This window comes from Myxocyprinus asiaticus, chromosome 9 (assembly GCF_019703515.2).
Source record: "Myxocyprinus asiaticus isolate MX2 ecotype Aquarium Trade chromosome 9, UBuf_Myxa_2, whole genome shotgun sequence".
Classification (NCBI taxonomy): Eukaryota; Metazoa; Chordata; class Actinopteri; order Cypriniformes; family Catostomidae; genus Myxocyprinus; species Myxocyprinus asiaticus.
Genome location: NC_059352.1, coordinates 48,170,210 through 48,188,075, shown reverse-complemented (window position 1 = coordinate 48,188,075; position 17,866 = coordinate 48,170,210). Strand labels below are relative to the sequence as shown.

The window sequence follows — 17,866 nt, the reverse complement described above, 5'->3', positions numbered from 1 at the left end:
AATTCTAGAGACTGCTGTGTGTGAAAATCCCAGGAGATCAGCAGTTACAGAAATACTCAAACCAGCCCGTCTTGCACCACCAATTAAGCAAACTCTTTCTGTGTATGTGTAGCGCCCCCTCATGAGCTGACTGAGGAAGAGAAAAAGCAGATTCTTCACTCTGAAGAGTTCACGACCTTCTTTGACCACAGCTCTCGTATAATTGAGCGCGCGCTCTCCGAGCAAGTGGATGTGTTTTTTGACTACAGCGGAAGAGATCTTCAGGACAAAGAGGGGTGAGGATAGAGACAGAGTGTGTTTGTTTGTATCAGTTTCTGTTTTGTGATTATTGTATAATTTGTTGTTGTATTGTACATGTTTCTCTCAGGGAGTCTCAGGCTGGGGCGAAACTCTCACTAAACAGACAGTTTGCAGACGAACGCTGGTCCAAACACAGAGTCGTCACCTGCCTCGACTGGTCACCTCAGGTACAAGAGCTGTACATATATAGATTCAATTCATTTCAGTGTCGGTTCTTTCGGAGGGTTTGTTTCAATTAAACGATTCACAGTCAGTGCTCCAAAGTGTTCTCAAAAGTCCCCATACATAGAGGTTACGGTAACTGGAAATTGGATTTTAAAAACAATTACGGATAATAATTATTATAATAATGAATAATAATCCAACTTGTTGCTTTTAAAAGTAACATCCCCAACTCTGCCCTTAAACTCTGGGGCATTTTTGGGCAGCCTACTGCAATTTTTCACATTCAAATTTAAAAGATCACCATTCACACATACTATGGACTAAAAAATCTTTTGGGGTCTAATTGTTCTAATATTGTATATGAAAAGAAATTATGTCCAAGAGCGCATCTGGTACTCAAAAAAATTATAAAAAGCCTTCATTATAGGGGCTACATCTTAAAAAAGCACCAACGCGTATCGGCTCAAACAGGCCAATCTTATGAAGAACAGAAATAAAAAAAAATATGTATATATATTTTTTGTTATTGTCCTAACTTTGTAAGCATGTAAGCATGATTCTGTTCACTCTGTCTACCTTTAAAAAGTCTTATTTTATTCCAATAAATGGCAGCAAGTGCTAGAATTTTTCTCACCTTCCATCACAAAATGCAGATTTTTGCCCTCACAGATGTGCTTGTCCATAGACATTCAGTCTAATTTTCAGTTCATGCACCACCCTCATTGTTTCATCGAATATCTCGGCCTCTGAGTGGACTAGAAGCTCAATCTAGGTGTCATTAGAAATCTGAGATTCTCCCCTTTACGATGGTAAAAACATTTAATCACCAATAGTACATAGCATTTATTTTCCGATGATATGTTAAGCATGCTTTTCCTGCTGGACTGCATATATTTTTCTGGACATCTTAGATATAGCATTGTATTATTCACACAAGCAAGCTCACAGATAAGTAAAAAATTGCCCATTTTGTAGAAAACTGCTTAAAGTAAAAGCAGATATAGCGTTTTTGGCTACTTGGGAGCATAAAAGAGATGTTTGTATTTGATGTCTTACAGAAATCATATTTCACTTTGTGATTCTTTTGAAAATCTTTCGAACTGTGGTGTTAGGGCAACAAAATAAAATGTATAGTTACATTCCTGAGAATGAGAGCTTTCATTTGACATATGAAGTACAGTAAGTGCTATGTGAAAAACCTTTATATTCACATTCATCTCTACCTCATCACATCTAGGTGGTGCTTATTTGTGATGCAAATGTTGTTATTTTATGTAACATGCTGATACATAAAAGTTCAGATTGTAAGCTTTCAAATGATACCCCATATGCCTGAGTAATGTATCTGAGGATTTTAACAATTGAAACTTATTTCACAGTATAGCGATATATACCGCCGGAAGATCCAAAGAGTTTGAGGGGTTCATAAATAAAACTTACCTTTTTCAGCAGACTTGTGCTTGTCAGTCATCCATGATTTTAGTTTTTAAAATCTGAACTTCAGAATGTTTTCCAGAGTGAAATTCCCAAATATGCTTATCTGGGAAATTAAAACAAACAAGACTGATTAAAATAGATCATATTGGAAATTTTACTACTAAGTCAAGTGATGGATAATGATAATTTGTAAGGTATTTTCTGCCCATGCAGCACTTTACATATGCTCTTTCTAGTTAAATACTGCTGTTGATCACTATTCATCACTATTAAAAGGGATAGTTCACCCAAAAATGAAAATTCTCTCATCATTTCTCACATCTTTCTTCAGCAGAACACATTTGAAGAAAATAGAAAAATATCTTCACTTAGTATGTGCTTAAAATGCAAGTGGATGGTGATCAGACCTTTAAAGCTCCAAAAAGAACAGACAGTCAGCATAAACATCATCCATACGGCTCCACTGGTAAATTCATGTCTTCTAAAGCGAAACGATCACTTTTGGTGTGAAACAGATCAGTATTTAAGTACTTTTTAACTATAAATCATCGCTTCCGGTCAGCAGAACCGGAAGCTGTTTGTTGGAGCTTCAAAGATCTGATCACCATCCACTTGCATTTTAAGGACCTACTGTGCTGAGATATTTTTCTATTTTAATTCAAATGTGTTCTGATGAAGAAAGGAAGTCCTACACATCTGGGATGGCATGAGGGTGAGTAAATGAGGAGAGAATTTTCATTTTTGGGTGAACTATCCCTTTAAGTATGTAAACTGTGTCAAAGTTTGTGTTGTTTATGATTCCTGTGTAATCCATCTCACAATTTTACTCCCAAACTAAATTATTTCAGTTTTGTACAAAATACTGTTGTGAATCATTTCGACCGAATCATTAACAAGAACTGGTGCAATCGAATGATTCTTTCTAAGATCGGACATCGCTAGCACTAGATAACTGGACTAGATGAACAGGCCCAGACAGAATTTGCAGACTTCATATGCATTTTCTGCACCAGTTTTGGGGTAAAATCGTCAGATTTCTGCAAAATGGATTTAAATTGTATAAAATGTGTTAAGAGTACCGGTTCTACACTTTTAATGGCAGCTGATAGCAGGATCAAATTAGCCAAAATGTTTATGAGTGTGATATTTGCTATAATACAATAAGTATACAGTTCAACAAACAAGTAAATAACATGAAATAACTTACATTTCAGACAAAAATTGGCCAGTAAAAATTTGCATTTCTTCTCCACCAGTGAAAATAGTTCCAAAAGAAGCCATAGCATCAAGCACAACTCGCTTTCTGTAATGCTCTCATACTCTTGTTTTGAACTATTAGGTTTTTTTTAGTGAACGAATCAGTGCTTTCGAATGAATCTTCACTTTCATCATTCACTTCCATTATTTCGGTGGCGAACGAATCAGTTGAATCAGTGTATTCAGTGATTGAATGACTCACCCGTAACATAAAAGATGCTCACTTGTCGTCACCTACTGGCGTGAAGATGCAATGTCCAAAAATAGCTGCTGAACGAATCAGCACATGAAATCAAAATGAATGATTAATCAAACCACTTTTTTTAAAGTTGTAAACACGGGAAAGCAAAGTGATTCCAATATACTTCCTGCTTCTCTCTCCTTTGTCATTTTCATCAGTATCCTGAGCTGCTAGTAGCGTCATACTGCAGTAATGAGGACGCTCCACATGAGCCTGATGGAGTGGCTCTAGTCTGGAACATGAAGTATAAGAAGACCACACCTGAATATGTCTTCCACTGCCAGGTGAGATGCTGGCTAAGTATTTGACATTTGTTATTCAAGAGGAATCAAACTTTTCTTGAGAGGTAAATCATTGTGCTACAGATGCATTTTGCATTGCATTTGAATTTTCAATAATAAACTATATTTTGTTGCTGTGTTGAGATTACTCTCTCTGTTCAGTCGGCAGTGATGTCAGCAGTATTTGCACAGTTTCACCCTAATCTGGTGGTGGGAGGAACATACTCGGGTCAAATTGTGCTGTGGGACAACCGCAGTAACAAACGCACCCCCGTACAGAGGACTCCACTGTCAGCCTCAGCTCACACGGTACACACACACACACACACACACACACGTCTTCATCAACATCATCTTCAGTGCAGTAACGCTGGCTCATTTCAGTCCTCTCTCTCTGTCTCTGCAGCACCCGGTGTACTGTGTGAATTTGGTGGGAACTCAGAACGCTCATAATCTCATCAGCATCTCCACTGATGGCAAGATGTGCTCCTGGAGTCTGGACATGCTGTCCACACCACAGGTATACACACACACACACAAACGAGTCACAAGTCTAATACATTTTCATGCTGTTTATTCAGGTTTGGCGATATACAGTGTTGGGGATTAGTTAAATAAAAGTAGCGGTGCTACTAACTTAACTACATTTTTCAGTAGTGCGACAGTAGTTAAGCTATTTTCAAAATAGTGCATTTTTCCTGTAACGAGCAAAGTTTTCCAACGAGTCACAAGACGCTACATTTGTCACATTGTATTGCAATGTAGCAATGTAGCCGAGGGAGTGTTCAAACACACAAAACGTCATTTCTCTCTATCATGTAGCGCTGGGAAATCCGAATCACTGAATCAAGCAATTCTTTTGGTTCTTTTGGGCAGTTCATGTAATTAACCAGGTACAATAAATGATTCACTTATATTTAGTGTTGAGAACTCTAATTCATTTTAGTGAGTCAGTTCTTTCGGACGGTTCATGTAAATGAACTAGTTCGCATAAATGATTCTCTGATTCATTTGAGCCCCTGCGCAGCCTTAAAGGGACATTGCTATCTTTTTTTAAGTAATATATTGAGTTCATTGCTGCTATTTAACACTATATTTTGATTCATATATATAAAATTGGTTATTTTCTAGTTTAATTGGTTTATATTTTGGATAAATATATATATATATGTAAATTAAAGCTGTCGAAATTAAATCGTTACCGCGTTCAATTAATTTAAAATTGATTAACGCGTTTACCAATTTTTACATTAGATTCTGACATTTTATTCAGCCGGGGTCATTCTATTATGTCCGAGGTCATTACACTGACGCACACACCTCAAACACACACACACACACACACAGTGATTCCATGTCAGTGATCAAGTGATGGAGAATGATCCAATTAACCATACTTTTTTGCACAAAACAAATTTAGATGGGACTTGTGATGGGCCGCATTCACACGACCCGCTGGAGTGAAGCATCGGCATTCCCCAACGTCAATGTTGAGGAAAATTAGGACAAAGTATCATTTATGTGGACAGTGCCAGCGCTAAAAGCAAAACAAGTCATTCTCTGCAAGCACTACTTATGTGGAGTTCAAAGCAGCAAATCATGTAAATACAGCTTCATGTTTGCTGTAGCAAAGTGGATACCCACTATTAATAATGTGAAGGATGAAGGTTTAAGAGATTTAATGCCCATTGCAATGAAAACACAAACTACGGGGACTAGATATTTCAATTAGTCAACCTCCGACTTATACTTTGGGAAATGTTTAATGTTACTTGAATTGGTGCTATTTTAGTGCATTTCTGTCTTTATACTGTGAAATGTTTTGTTTTGAAAAATTTTATAAAACATTATTGTTACATATTTTTTTCTGTTGTTTTCTAAGAAGGAAATAAATGCATTTTGAAAGGAAAATCTATAGAGAGTCAAATTTCAGCACTTTCAAAATCTGCGATTAATCGCGATTAAATATTTTAATCGACTGACAGCACTAATGTAAATGTAATATTGTCAATAATTTAATCAAATTGTATATTTATTAGTGCTGTCAGCCGATTAAAATTTTTAATTGCGATTAATCACATAATTTTTCAAGTTAATCGCGATTAATCGCAGATTTTGAAAGTGCTGAAATTTTTCTCTATTTATATTTCTGTTCCTGTCAAAATGCACGTATTTTCTTCTTAAAAAAGTAAACAAAACAATATGCAGCAGTATAATGCTTTATTAACATTTTCTAAACAAAGCCTTCCACAGTATAAAGATAGAAATCATTAAAATAGCACCAATTCAAGTAACATTAAATGTTTCGCTAAGTCTAAGTGTGAGTTTGACTAATTGAAAGAACTTGTCTCCCCATAGTTTGCATTTTCATTGCAATTAAATTAAATTAAACTCTCATCCTCCATGCCAGTGTTGAGCTCCGCTTTAAACTCAACATGAAAAGTGATTGCAAACGTCTCGTTCTGCATTTTCGTGATAGTTAAGACTTGACGTGCTTCTGTGGTAATTAAATTGCTCCTTACAGAGGCTGCAAAGTACTTGATTCTTCCCATCTGGGCCCGTTTCCCCATCATTTGATCACTGTCACAGAAGCGCTGTTGTGTGTGGCTGTGTCTCGTTTGGAAGGCTGCATCCTCCGGAGGTTGTATTTGTTGGCCGCATACGTCATCGAGGCTGTCTCGTTTAATTTTTCTTATTTTTTATCTATTGTCAATGCCTTTTATGTATATGCACTTACATTTATACAATTTTGCATTCCCAATAAAAAAATAAAAAAAATCAAACGAGACAGCCGCGATGACGTATGCGGCCGACAAATTTCCATCCAAACGAGACAGCCTGTGTGTGTTTGTGCGTTAGTGTAATGACTCCGGACAGACACATAGCAAAGGTTGTATTAAAGTTAAATGCGTTAATCGCGATTAAGGAAAAGTAACGCGTTAACGCATGCGATTACTGTGAAAAGTTTAACGCCTTAATTTTCCTTAATTGCGATTAAGGAAAATTAACTTTGACAGCGCTAATATTGATATTTTCCTCTTTAAATAGCTTCAGTGTAGTTAGCTACTTTTTGTTAGTAACTTGTATTGTAGCTAACTACTTTTTAAAAAGATTAACTCTACTATAGTTTAACTACTTTAAAAGTTATGATACACTGGTTTCCTCAACACTTGCAATATAGCTAAAAGAACATATATTGATATTTTTTAGCTTTTTGATGATATTCAATATTAATATTTATGTATTTGCTCTGAAATATCTTTAAATGAACCATAATTTCATCCGAACAGCCATTGTGGCCAAATCGATTCAAAATGTTAAATGGTAGTATAAAAATACAGTAAAAATCTATCTATAAATAATCAAGGCATGTTTTCCACACTGTTTTTGACTAAAAGAACACAAGGAAGAATTATATTTAATATTTTTTTTATTTACAGTATATGCACTGTATTACAATAGTAAATAGTACAACAGTAATATTTAGCTACATATATTTTTACTAAAACATTTTCAGGCATATAAAATGCAACACAGGCCCTAACTCAAATACAGTGTAACTCACACCCTAAACTCTCTGTGTGTGTTCATGTGTGTGTGTTTAGGACAGTCTAGAGCTCGTGTTCAAACAGTCGAAATCAGTGGCTGTGACCTCCATGTCATTTCCTCTGGGTGACGTCAATAACTTTGTAGTGGGGAGTGAGGACGGATCAGTCTATACCGCTTGTAGACACGGCAGGTAAGTGTGCTTGAGTGTTTGTGCAAGCGTTTGTGTCAGTTTTCACGTGTTTGTGTTGACATTTTTTTTTGGTGCACATGTGTGTGTTGTAGTAAAGCAGGTATCAGCGAGATGTTTGAGGGTCACCATGGACCGATCACAGGGCTCGATTGCCACACAGCGGCAGGACCGGTTGACTTCTCACACCTATTTGTCACTTCCTCTTTTGACTGGACTGTCAAACTCTGGAGTACCAAGGTGCTGAGCACACTACTGTAATAACACTCTTTCTCTACATTTACATTACATTGAACTGTTAACTGTGGTCTACTTGTGTCTCTTACAGAATAATAAACCTTTGTACTCCTTTGAGGACAATTCAGATTATGTGTATGATGTCATGTGGTCACCTACTCATCCAGCGCTGTTTGCTTGTGTGGATGGGGTTGGACACTTGGACCTGTGGGACCTTAACAATGAAACTGAGGTACACGCATACACAGAAACCAAATTGAGTTGGCCACACCACACAGGATGTCCAATTGGATCTTGAATTGGAAAATTAACAAAGATTAATACGTGCTGTAAAATGTCATTGTTCATTGTTAGTTCATGATACCTAAATCATTTACTAATATTAACAAATAGAACCTTATTGAAAATATGTTGCCATTCATTTCGGCTAATTATGTCTGTTTATTCATTGATATGAATAATTTTATTCTGAAGGGATAACAACAGGTGACATTTCAGAACTTTAGTATTAATTAGGGATGCACCGATGTATCGGCTAATTTTAGATACAATATAATGTGTTTTATCAGCCAATTATTGACCAAATGAAAATCATTGGCATATCGGTTATAAACTTGAAAACACCCTTATGAAAAACCGATGGCTGATTTATAATAGTAACACTCTTTGTAAAAACTGTGTAATAATGAAATAATAATAATAGATACAATATGTAGAAGGGTCGGCATTGCTGAGAACATGTAATAGTTCATTTTTATTCTTTCTCGTACTTATGTTAATGTGGAAAATCCACCATAAATGACAGTTGTGAAAACGCTTTGAAATCTGCAGACTTCTGAGATATCGGTATGATATCCGTTAATGCTGCATGATTGATTAAAGTAAGACTGAAATCGCAATATGGTCTTGTGCGATTACTAAACCTTAAAAGACTGCATTCAGCACTTTAGTCAGTTTATAAACAAAAATGTTTTAGAACAGGGGTCGGCAACCTTTTTGACATGGAGTGCCATTTTTTATTTTCCTGGTCAATGGCTGTGCCGATCCGTGCAGCCTGACCGAAGCAAAGCAGGCGCATTTACGCGATTAACCGAAAGTGAAGCGCTGCCGGCTTAAGATGCGTGAAAGGCTTGCATGCGCAGCGCGAGTCTCGCCACACTTTAATTTTGTTTAGGCACCCATTCAGCTGATATTTAGTTTTTTTTAGCTTTTATTTTGGCTGTCTTAAAAATGTTGGCCTGTAACGTGTTCAACAGAGTCAATGTTCAATGGAAATCATTGATTGTTAGACCAGTGAAAAAACTTTTTGACCTCTTTGTACATTTTAAAGCATAATTCCAAAGAAAAACAGTGATATGTAAAAGGTATCAGGCATTTGTTTTTTTTTATATCGGTGTATCCCTAGTATTAATATCATCTAATGTTTATAATGTACCCCCATGCTGTGCAAACACACAAAAAATCTGTTTATTTCAAGATTGACGCATTTCAATTGTATTCTGCGAAAAAAAAACAATTATTAAAATATTAATAACTACAGTCTTGACTAACACAAATAGGTATCGTTTTAAAACTTAGAAGCTCTACTTTACAATGCATGCAGGCATTATGACCAAAACTGAGTGCTTTGAAATGTGCAGACAAATCAGAAGTGTTCTGTTTTGATAATGTATTTAATTTTAAAATGTTTGTAAGGTGGGGTGCCAAGGTGTTTGCATTCAAAGGACAGAACTCCCCAGGGAGGCAAAGAGCAAATGTATAATCTCTGAGAATATCAGCATAGAAACTTTCTCATAAAGATACCATCTCACACCCAACTGAGCAAGAATTGCTTCGTTGTCTTTCCACATCTGTTCTCTCTTTCTCTCGTGGAATGATCACATATAACCCGGCTGGTGCGTAGACTCTACTAACAGGAATCCAAATGATTGAGTGCAATGTAAAAGTATATAATTAACTAGAATAATCAAGTATCCAAATCTAGATAAGATCTCAATTGATGATCAGTAATAATTGGAATCTCAATCTAAATTCAAGGTCTAATATAATTTGAGTCAGGTTAAATCATTAATGGAGTCAGATTCAAATAGTTATGACGCTACAGCCACACGTGCACGAAAAAGTCGAATGCGCAAATACCTTCACCACTTAGCTGGATTCCGCCATTGGGCCAGCGAGGTGGCATTTTTACACTGTACATATTATTGTAATTCGTAAAAACATCAAACTGATCAAATAGCAATGTGTCATATGTTGTTGGAAAGATCTCAAAGAGTCTGTTTTACTCACAGACAAAAATATAGCAAGTAATAGCTAACTATATGTCTTTGATATACGTGTTTCATGTGAACAGATCGTGCTCATATGCTGCATTTTCACATATAACTTCATGAAAAATAAACAGAACATAAAATATCACAAACCATTACTTAAAGGAGGCGATTATCTTTAAAACTAGCCCACACACAAAGTAATCGGATGCATAGATAATTAGATAATCCACACGAAGCACAATGTGGACACAGCATCTGGTTATCTGGCTGAAAACAAGTATCAGATGACGTCATCTGAAATGCTGTAGCATCATGGAACGCAAAACCAATCGGATTGGGTTCAGATTTCTCCAACCATTGATGATAGTCCTTCATATTTGGGCAGAGAGTCATGTGATCAATCACTCTAATTACATATGGCCACCAGGAGATGGCGCCAAGTACATGACACAGACTCATTGATGACTCAAATGGCACAGAATGAAACTCATTCTGTGAAATCTCCTTACTAAAATCATGTATGCATGGTTTGCAAATCTTTAGTCATTGTTGTGTTTGCATGTGTAATTAGTTCTTATGTACAATTATTGTGTTTTTGTTTGGAGAGGCTTCTGGACACTTGAAACATTTTTGGACAGTAAATTAAGTTTTTGGAGGATAAATAATTTTGGTAATGCTTTCACTTGTGATTGCTTTGTTGAATCAACACAAAAATGTTCTCAGATACAGTTGACATGATTGGGAACAAAACAAAAGCAGACACCTTACTTATACCCTAAGATATATAATGTCAAGCCCTCTACATTGCGAGTAAATTTCGCACTATGCGACCAAAAAACGTCTGTTATTAGCCACTGGCAAGTAAATATTAACATTTCACTCACAAGTGATAGAGTTGTGTAGTGTCGAAGCACCGAGGCCCTTTTACTGAATAAAAAGCAGTTGATTAAGTAGCTGGATTCAGCCTCGTCTTTCCCTGCATGCTGTCTCATGCGTGTAGGAAAAAGCAATTGTGTCTCATTCATTTGAACTCCGAGCATCTCAGGGAACCGCACCACGGACGTCACAAGGGCAGTTCTCTTGAGAGCATGTGAAGATGAACCACTTCTCAAGCGCTCTGATGTGCACGCCGTCTACAGAGGCTTGTGCCAAACTCCCGTGAAAATATAAACAAGGAATAAACGTATTAATTTTGTGAACGCAAAGCGCTCCAGTTTCACTTAACGGCCATGTAATGGCAAATGTCCGTGGTCATTGTGGGTTTATTCACACAGCGTTAATAACACGCAGTGAGACAGAGGAGATGCCCTGCTCTATTTCTGTGGAGATGATAAAATGCAAGAAACAGAATCTCAAAGTCTTCCTTCAAGAGAAATAAGGACTTGTGAGTTAATCAGAGAGCCTTAAAATAATGTGTGAAAGTGAAGAATTTAAGGCAGAAATATTTTACTATTGCATAATATAATATAATACAGGTGCATCTCAATAAATTAGAATGTCGTGGAAAAGTTCATTTATTTCAGTAATTCAACTCAAATTGTGAAACTTGTGTATTAAATAAATTCAGTGCACACAGACTGAAGTAGTTTAAGTCTTTGGTTCTTTTAATTGTGATGATTTTGGCTCACATTTAACAAAAACCCACCAATTCACTATCTCAAAAAATTAGAATATGGTGACATGCCAATCAGCTAATCAACTCAAAACACCTGCAAAGGTTTCCTGAGCCTTCAAAATGGTCTTTCAGTTTGGTTCACTAGGCTACACAATCATGGGGAAGACTGCTGATCTGACAGTTGTCCAGAAGACAATCATTGACACCCTTCACAAGGAGGGTAAGCCACAAACATTCATTGCCAAAGAAGCTGGCTGTTCACAGAGTGCTGTATCCAAGCATGTTAACAGAAAGTTGAGTGGAAGGAAAAAGTGCGGAAGAAAAAGATGCACAACCAACCGAGAGAACCGCAGCCTTATGAGGATTGTCAAGCAAAATCGATTCAAGAATTTGGGTGAACTTCACAAGGAATGGACTGAGGCTGGGGTCAAGGCATCAAGAGCCACCACACACAGACATGTCATGGAATTTGGCTACAGTTGTCGTATTCCTCTTGTTATGCCACTCCTGGCGTCTTACCTGGGCTAAGGAGAAGAAGAACTGGACTGTTGCCCAGTGGTCCAAAGTCCTCTTTTCAGATGAGAGCAAGTTTTGTATTTCATTTGGAAACCAAGGTCCTAGAGTCTGGAGGAAGGGTGGAGAAGCTCATAGCCCAAGTTGCTTGAAGTCCAGTGTTAAGTTTCCACAGTCTGTGATGATTTGGGGTGCAATGTCATCTGCTGGTGTTGGTCCATTGTGTTTTTTGAATACCAAAGTCACTGCACCCGTTTACCAAGACATTTTGGAGCACTTCATGCTTCCTTCTGCTGACCAGCTTTTTAAAGATGCTGATTTCATTTTCCAGCAGGATTTGGCACCTGCCCACTCTGCCAAAAGCACCAAAAGTTGGTTAAATGACCATGGTGTTGGTGTGCTTGACTGGCCAGCAAACTCACCAGACCTGAACCCCATAGAGAATCTATGGGGTATTGTCAAGAGGAAAATGAGAAACAAGAGACCAAAAAATGCAGATGAGCTGAAGGCCACTGTCAAAGAAACCTGGGCTTCCATACCACCTCAGCAGTGCCACAAACTGATCACCTCCATGCCACGCCGAATTGAGGCAGTAATTAAAGCAAAAGGAGCCCCTACCAAGTATTGAGTACATATACAGTAAATGAACATACTTTCCAGAAGGCCAACAATTCACTAAAAATGTTTTTTTTATTGGTCTTATGATGTATCCTAATTTGTTGAGATAGTGAATTGGTGGGTTTTTGTTAAATGTGAGCCAAAATCATCACAATTAAAAGAACCAAAGACTTAAACTACTTCAGTCTCTGTGCACTGAATTTATTTAATACACGAGTTTCACAATTTGAGTTGAATTACTGAAATAAATGAACTTTTCCACGACATTCTAATTTATTGAGATGCACCTGTATAATAGCTATACAGGTTGACTGGGTTACAAAAGAAGCAAAAGAAAACAAAACATTGAAAAAGTCCAATGGATCAAAAGTAAATCAGACAAATAAGAGAGATATATTTGAGTTATTTTGACATATTTTGATAATTAAAATATTATTTTAATTATTTTAAATTTTATACTTTTATATTTGACTGTCATTCATACGTTTTTGAAGCCTGAAAAGGAAATGATGTACCCTTATTTTATTATATGACCCAAGCTAAATTTGTATAAATGACTTTGTTGTGAGCATGAAGCACACATAGTGAGTTTGTATGGTAATTAATCGTCATATTCGTGAAACAACTAAAACAGACAATTAATCATCATAGCCCTAAAACAGGCAATTAATCGTCATAATCGCAATTATTTGTTTGACAATTAATTGTCAGCCAAATTTCACAATCATGACCCCTAATTTTCATTATTAGGTTCCTACAACGTGATTGTTTTGTTAAAAATGTGTACGAAATTTCAAACAGTGACAACAGCTTGTATCATTATTAAAAATGCGATTTCATGACATCATATAAATTGATAGAATGTGAAATTTGTACATTTTTAAAAAGCTAAAATGTGATTAAAATCATAAAGCAAAATATATATAAAAAAATGACAATATACTATATTGCGTGAATATATATGAAGAGGCCCCCTCTCTCAGTTTGCTTAATATATTTTTTAGTTACATTATGCTTACATGTCATCAAAAGTCTGGCGAGTAAAAACATAAATGTATTAGCCAATGACGATTCTTTCTCCAACATGATCGTAGAGGGTTGATGCCAAATGAGAAAAATAAGAAAAAAAGTATTTTTTCAGCAGTTTCTTTGGTTGAGAGTCTCAGAATTTTATTTATATTGTCAAGCCGGTTCTCGCCTCCTCCTTTCCATTGATGTGTTACACTGGTGCCGAGACCCAGGAAGGAGGAGGGATGCGCCATGGTAGAGTCTTCGCCACTACCATCCACCGCAACGGAGCAGCCGCGGCCATCTGCCGGGGGACGGAGGAATGGCTGCTGACCGCGAGGGGAGGAGGGGCACCTAACCGACCGCCTGGAGCAGTCAGGGCCGCTGAAATGCAGCGGGGCCTGAGACTGCCGACCGCGAGCGGAGAGAACCGCTGCCAGGGGCGGGGGAGACCCTTCCGTCCACCGAAAATGCGGCGGGGCGTTCCGTCCGCCAGGAGCTGGACGACTGCCTCCGATCCGCCCGGGGAGGCGTGGCTGTCGTCCACCAGAGGGTGGAGGAGTGGCCGAGGACCAGGCTACGGCGTATCGGAGAACCGGCAAGTGAATTTTTTTTTTCTCTCTCTCTTTCCCGCTGCCGCTCTGTGTTGGCCTTTTCCCTCTCTTTTTAAATGTTTTTGTTAATTTGGCACAATCGCCATTACGTGTGTAGGTGCCACATTTTTTTTTTGTTTCCCTCCCCTTGTCCCCTCCCCTGATCCAGGTAGACGGGGATGACCTGCCGGCAGACGGGGCGGAAGGCACGCCCCCCCCAAGGGAAATAGGGGGGTGGGGGATGTATGTCATGCTGGGGGCTCCCAGGCCTAAGAGAATGGGGGAGGAATATGGCAGGGCGGAGGGCGGGGCCGGGTTGTGATTCTACACACCGGGCCCCTAATAAGGCTGATTAGCCCGAGAGGGATTAAGACCGACCAGAGACGGCAGTGCGACAGAGAGAGTGTTACGGACAGCTGTCCGACACCTGTGTTTGTCTTTTTGGTTCAGTTTATAATTAAACTATTTATATTATCAAGCTGGCTCTGGCCTCCTCCTTTCCATTGATGTGTTACACCCTTTTTTTTTTTTTTTTAGTTACAAGCGTTCAATTTTGGGTATACCACTGAAACAGGAATTTTTTAAAAACACCTTCAGAGCTTAAAGGGTTAATCTTTACATCTTTAAATCTTTACACAATGAACATATTCCACAAAAAAAAAAAAAAAAAAAAAAAAAAATATATATATATATATATATATATATATATATATATATATATAGCAACCAGGCAGATTTGGTTGCTTAGGAGACTTGGCTGGAGTCACTCAGCACACCCTGGATTTGAGCTCACGACTCCAGTGGTGATAGTCAGCATCAATACTCACTGAGCTACCCAGGCCCCACTCAAAAATAATATTAAGATAAATGCATTTCAGTTTCATTACCAAATTTCCTTTAAATTGAATTGAGTAAAATTATTTTAAGTGTTATTAATTTAGTTAAACAATTCAATTTGGTTATGAAATTGAAATGCTTAAATCTTAAAAATAGGCTAAAATATGAATGTATGAATTCAAAATAAATGTGAAGTAATTAATGAAAATAATAAGTATGAACATTTAAAACTTGAGTTTTAAACAGTACAGTTTAGTAAATGACAAAGCAACTACATTTGCTACGGCATTCATTGAACAAACTTTATACTTAGCAAAGTTCAGCGAATTTAAATAAATCTAATGTAAACCATTTGTTTAAATCTTACTTTTGCCAGAAATAATTTTTTGAGTGGATAACAGGTTTTAGGGTAATTCAGTCTAACAAATGAAATGCATTATGCAAAACAATTTCTTTAAAATTCATTTAATTTTAATTTCATATTCAAATTACAAGTTTGCTACCTCAACCATTCAAATTCAGGAATTAAACTGGAATTTAAAAGCCATGAAAGAAATCCTGACAGAAACTGAATTAGTCCGCACAAATCTTCAGTGACTCTGTTTTGCTACAGGTTCCCACAGCAAGTGTAACAGTGGAGGGGAACCCTGCTTTGAATCACGTGCGCTGGGCTCACTCTGGACGAGAGGTGGCCGTCGGTGATTCTGAGGGTCAGGTGCACATTTACGATGTTGGAGAGGTGAGGCTGATACAACTTTCACCTTCATAAATGAATCGTATCTTTCAAACAAATAACGTCCAATCACACCAACAGCAACGTGGCAAAAAAAATACATTTTTTTTTTTTTTTCACAGCAAATTTCAGTGCCACGGCAGGATGAGTGGACTCGGTTTGTGCGCACGCTCACTGAAATTAATGAGAACCGAGAGGACGTGGAAGAACTGGCTGCTCAACGGTTGGCTGCATGATCACCATAGCAACCCCTGCTGACCAATGACGTTTCCCCTGCAGTTTGCATATCTTTAAGGTTTATTAGATGACAATCTAGAGATTTTCAATGACTTTTTTTAAATCTGAAGGGAAAAAATGAATACATGGGACTCCAAGAACTTGCAGTTTATATTTTAAGCACTTAATGCTGCAAGTCGAACAAAATGTTGGCGTTATATTGGGATAGTAACCCTGGTTTGATGTTTTTATCTACGAGTTAGAGGTTGATTTAGACTAAAGGGATGGATTCATAGCTGTACACCAGCACTAACACTACAAATATGCAACTTATAGTTCTGCACAAGTCTTAATAATGCTCAGACTTTAACTTGCTTTAACTGGGGAAATGTGTTTTTCATAAGGGGGAATATTTTCAACACCCTCTTCCTAACTAATTTTAACATTAACTTGAAAATTATTTGATTATTTATAGATTTTTAAAAGAATGCTTTTTGTTTTAAATGATATGACTGATATATAAAGACTGGACGTGTATGTTTGTAATATTTGACAGCAGAATCAGACTACTTTTCTCGCTTCTGAACGCCTTAAAGCAAACCTTACGACTGAACACACACGTATCTAGAATCTTCCAGCACACAGCATTATAGAAAATCATTGTGTCTTCTTGCTGCTTGCTAATTCAAATGGCAACGACTAAAATTATTTGTGGTATGTTGGTAGAAATCTCAAAATCACTATTTTTTTTTTTTTTAAACAAGACCGTTGTTTTGTCATTTAAGAAGGGCATGGAGCAAAATTGTAATCTCTTGATAAGCATTAAAAGACCTAAATGGAAAATGTCCATTTGGCACATATTTAGACTAAAGCGTCACATTCTAATTAACATCTGCTAAACATCTTCAAAAGATCAGGTTTACAAACATTCTAAAATCACAAAGGTCTGAAACACATCTGCTGAATGTCTTATTTACATCCGAGAGAAATATAGACGTATTGCAGATGAGCAAACAACCTAAAAAATACGTCTTCCAGATGTAAACACATCAAATAGACATCTGGATGATGTACGTGTGCTATCAGGGTTCCCACCGGTCATGAAAAGCCTGGAAATATCAGGGATTTTTTAAATTGTGATTTCCAGATCAGGAAAAGTTTTGAAAATTAACAAGTCATTATAGCTCATCTTACTGGTTAACTGTCAGACAAATACACTTGTCGAATTGTTTACATGTCAGTTGCAGTATAGAGTTGGGAACCGAGAACTGATTCTTATTCAGAAACTGTTACATTTATTTTATTTTTTTTAACCGGAACCTAATGATCTTCATGTTGGTAGCAATATCTAGAAAATTTTAGTCACTTGATAAGCATTAAAAGTCTAGACCAAAAAGGAAAATTTCCCTTTGGCACAAATTTGTGGTTAATTTATTTGATTATCATTACCGGAACTGTTAAGGAACTGAAATCGTTAAATTCCTTATGATTCTCACCCCTAGTCATTTATTCACTCTGAACTTGGAATACTACAAAATTCTGATTTTTTTGCAGTATTTGTAAACAAATAGCCACCTGCACAGGGTAGAATGACATGATTATAATATTTAAATATTAAAATAATTCATATAACTTGATATCAATTACTCTTTGAGGTTGCAATCTCTATAAAATGACATTTAAAAACCCTAATCTAATCACAAATGACTGGTCAAAATATGTGGGAACCCTGATTTACATTAAGACCGAAGAGTGCTAACTCCATCTTGCATGTGTGTCCAATTCCACTGATTCACTTTCTGTAAT

At 37.0% G+C, this 17,866-nt stretch overlaps 1 protein-coding gene across 5 annotated transcripts in view; it reads left to right on the top strand.

Annotated features, from left to right (window-relative positions):
* The window catches only part of dync1i2b (dynein, cytoplasmic 1, intermediate chain 2b), a 28,338-nt gene extending 10,551 nt beyond the window's left edge, over positions 1-17,787 (top strand). For all 5 annotated transcript variants that reach the window (XM_051706724.1, XM_051706725.1, XM_051706723.1 and 2 more), the window contains 10 exons: positions 113-275; positions 368-467; positions 3,559-3,684; positions 3,844-3,990; positions 4,088-4,201; positions 7,287-7,420; positions 7,513-7,657; positions 7,746-7,886; positions 15,725-15,850; positions 15,967-17,787. In XM_051706724.1, coding sequence (XP_051562684.1) covers positions 113-275; positions 368-467; positions 3,559-3,684; positions 3,844-3,990; positions 4,088-4,201; positions 7,287-7,420; positions 7,513-7,657; positions 7,746-7,886; positions 15,725-15,850; positions 15,967-16,080 — 1,310 coding nt within the window. In that variant the 3' untranslated portion in view covers positions 16,081-17,787. The remainder of the gene's footprint in view (positions 1-112; positions 276-367; positions 468-3,558; positions 3,685-3,843; positions 3,991-4,087; positions 4,202-7,286; positions 7,421-7,512; positions 7,658-7,745; positions 7,887-15,724; positions 15,851-15,966) is intronic.
* Positions 17,788-17,866: the final 79 nt, after the last annotated feature.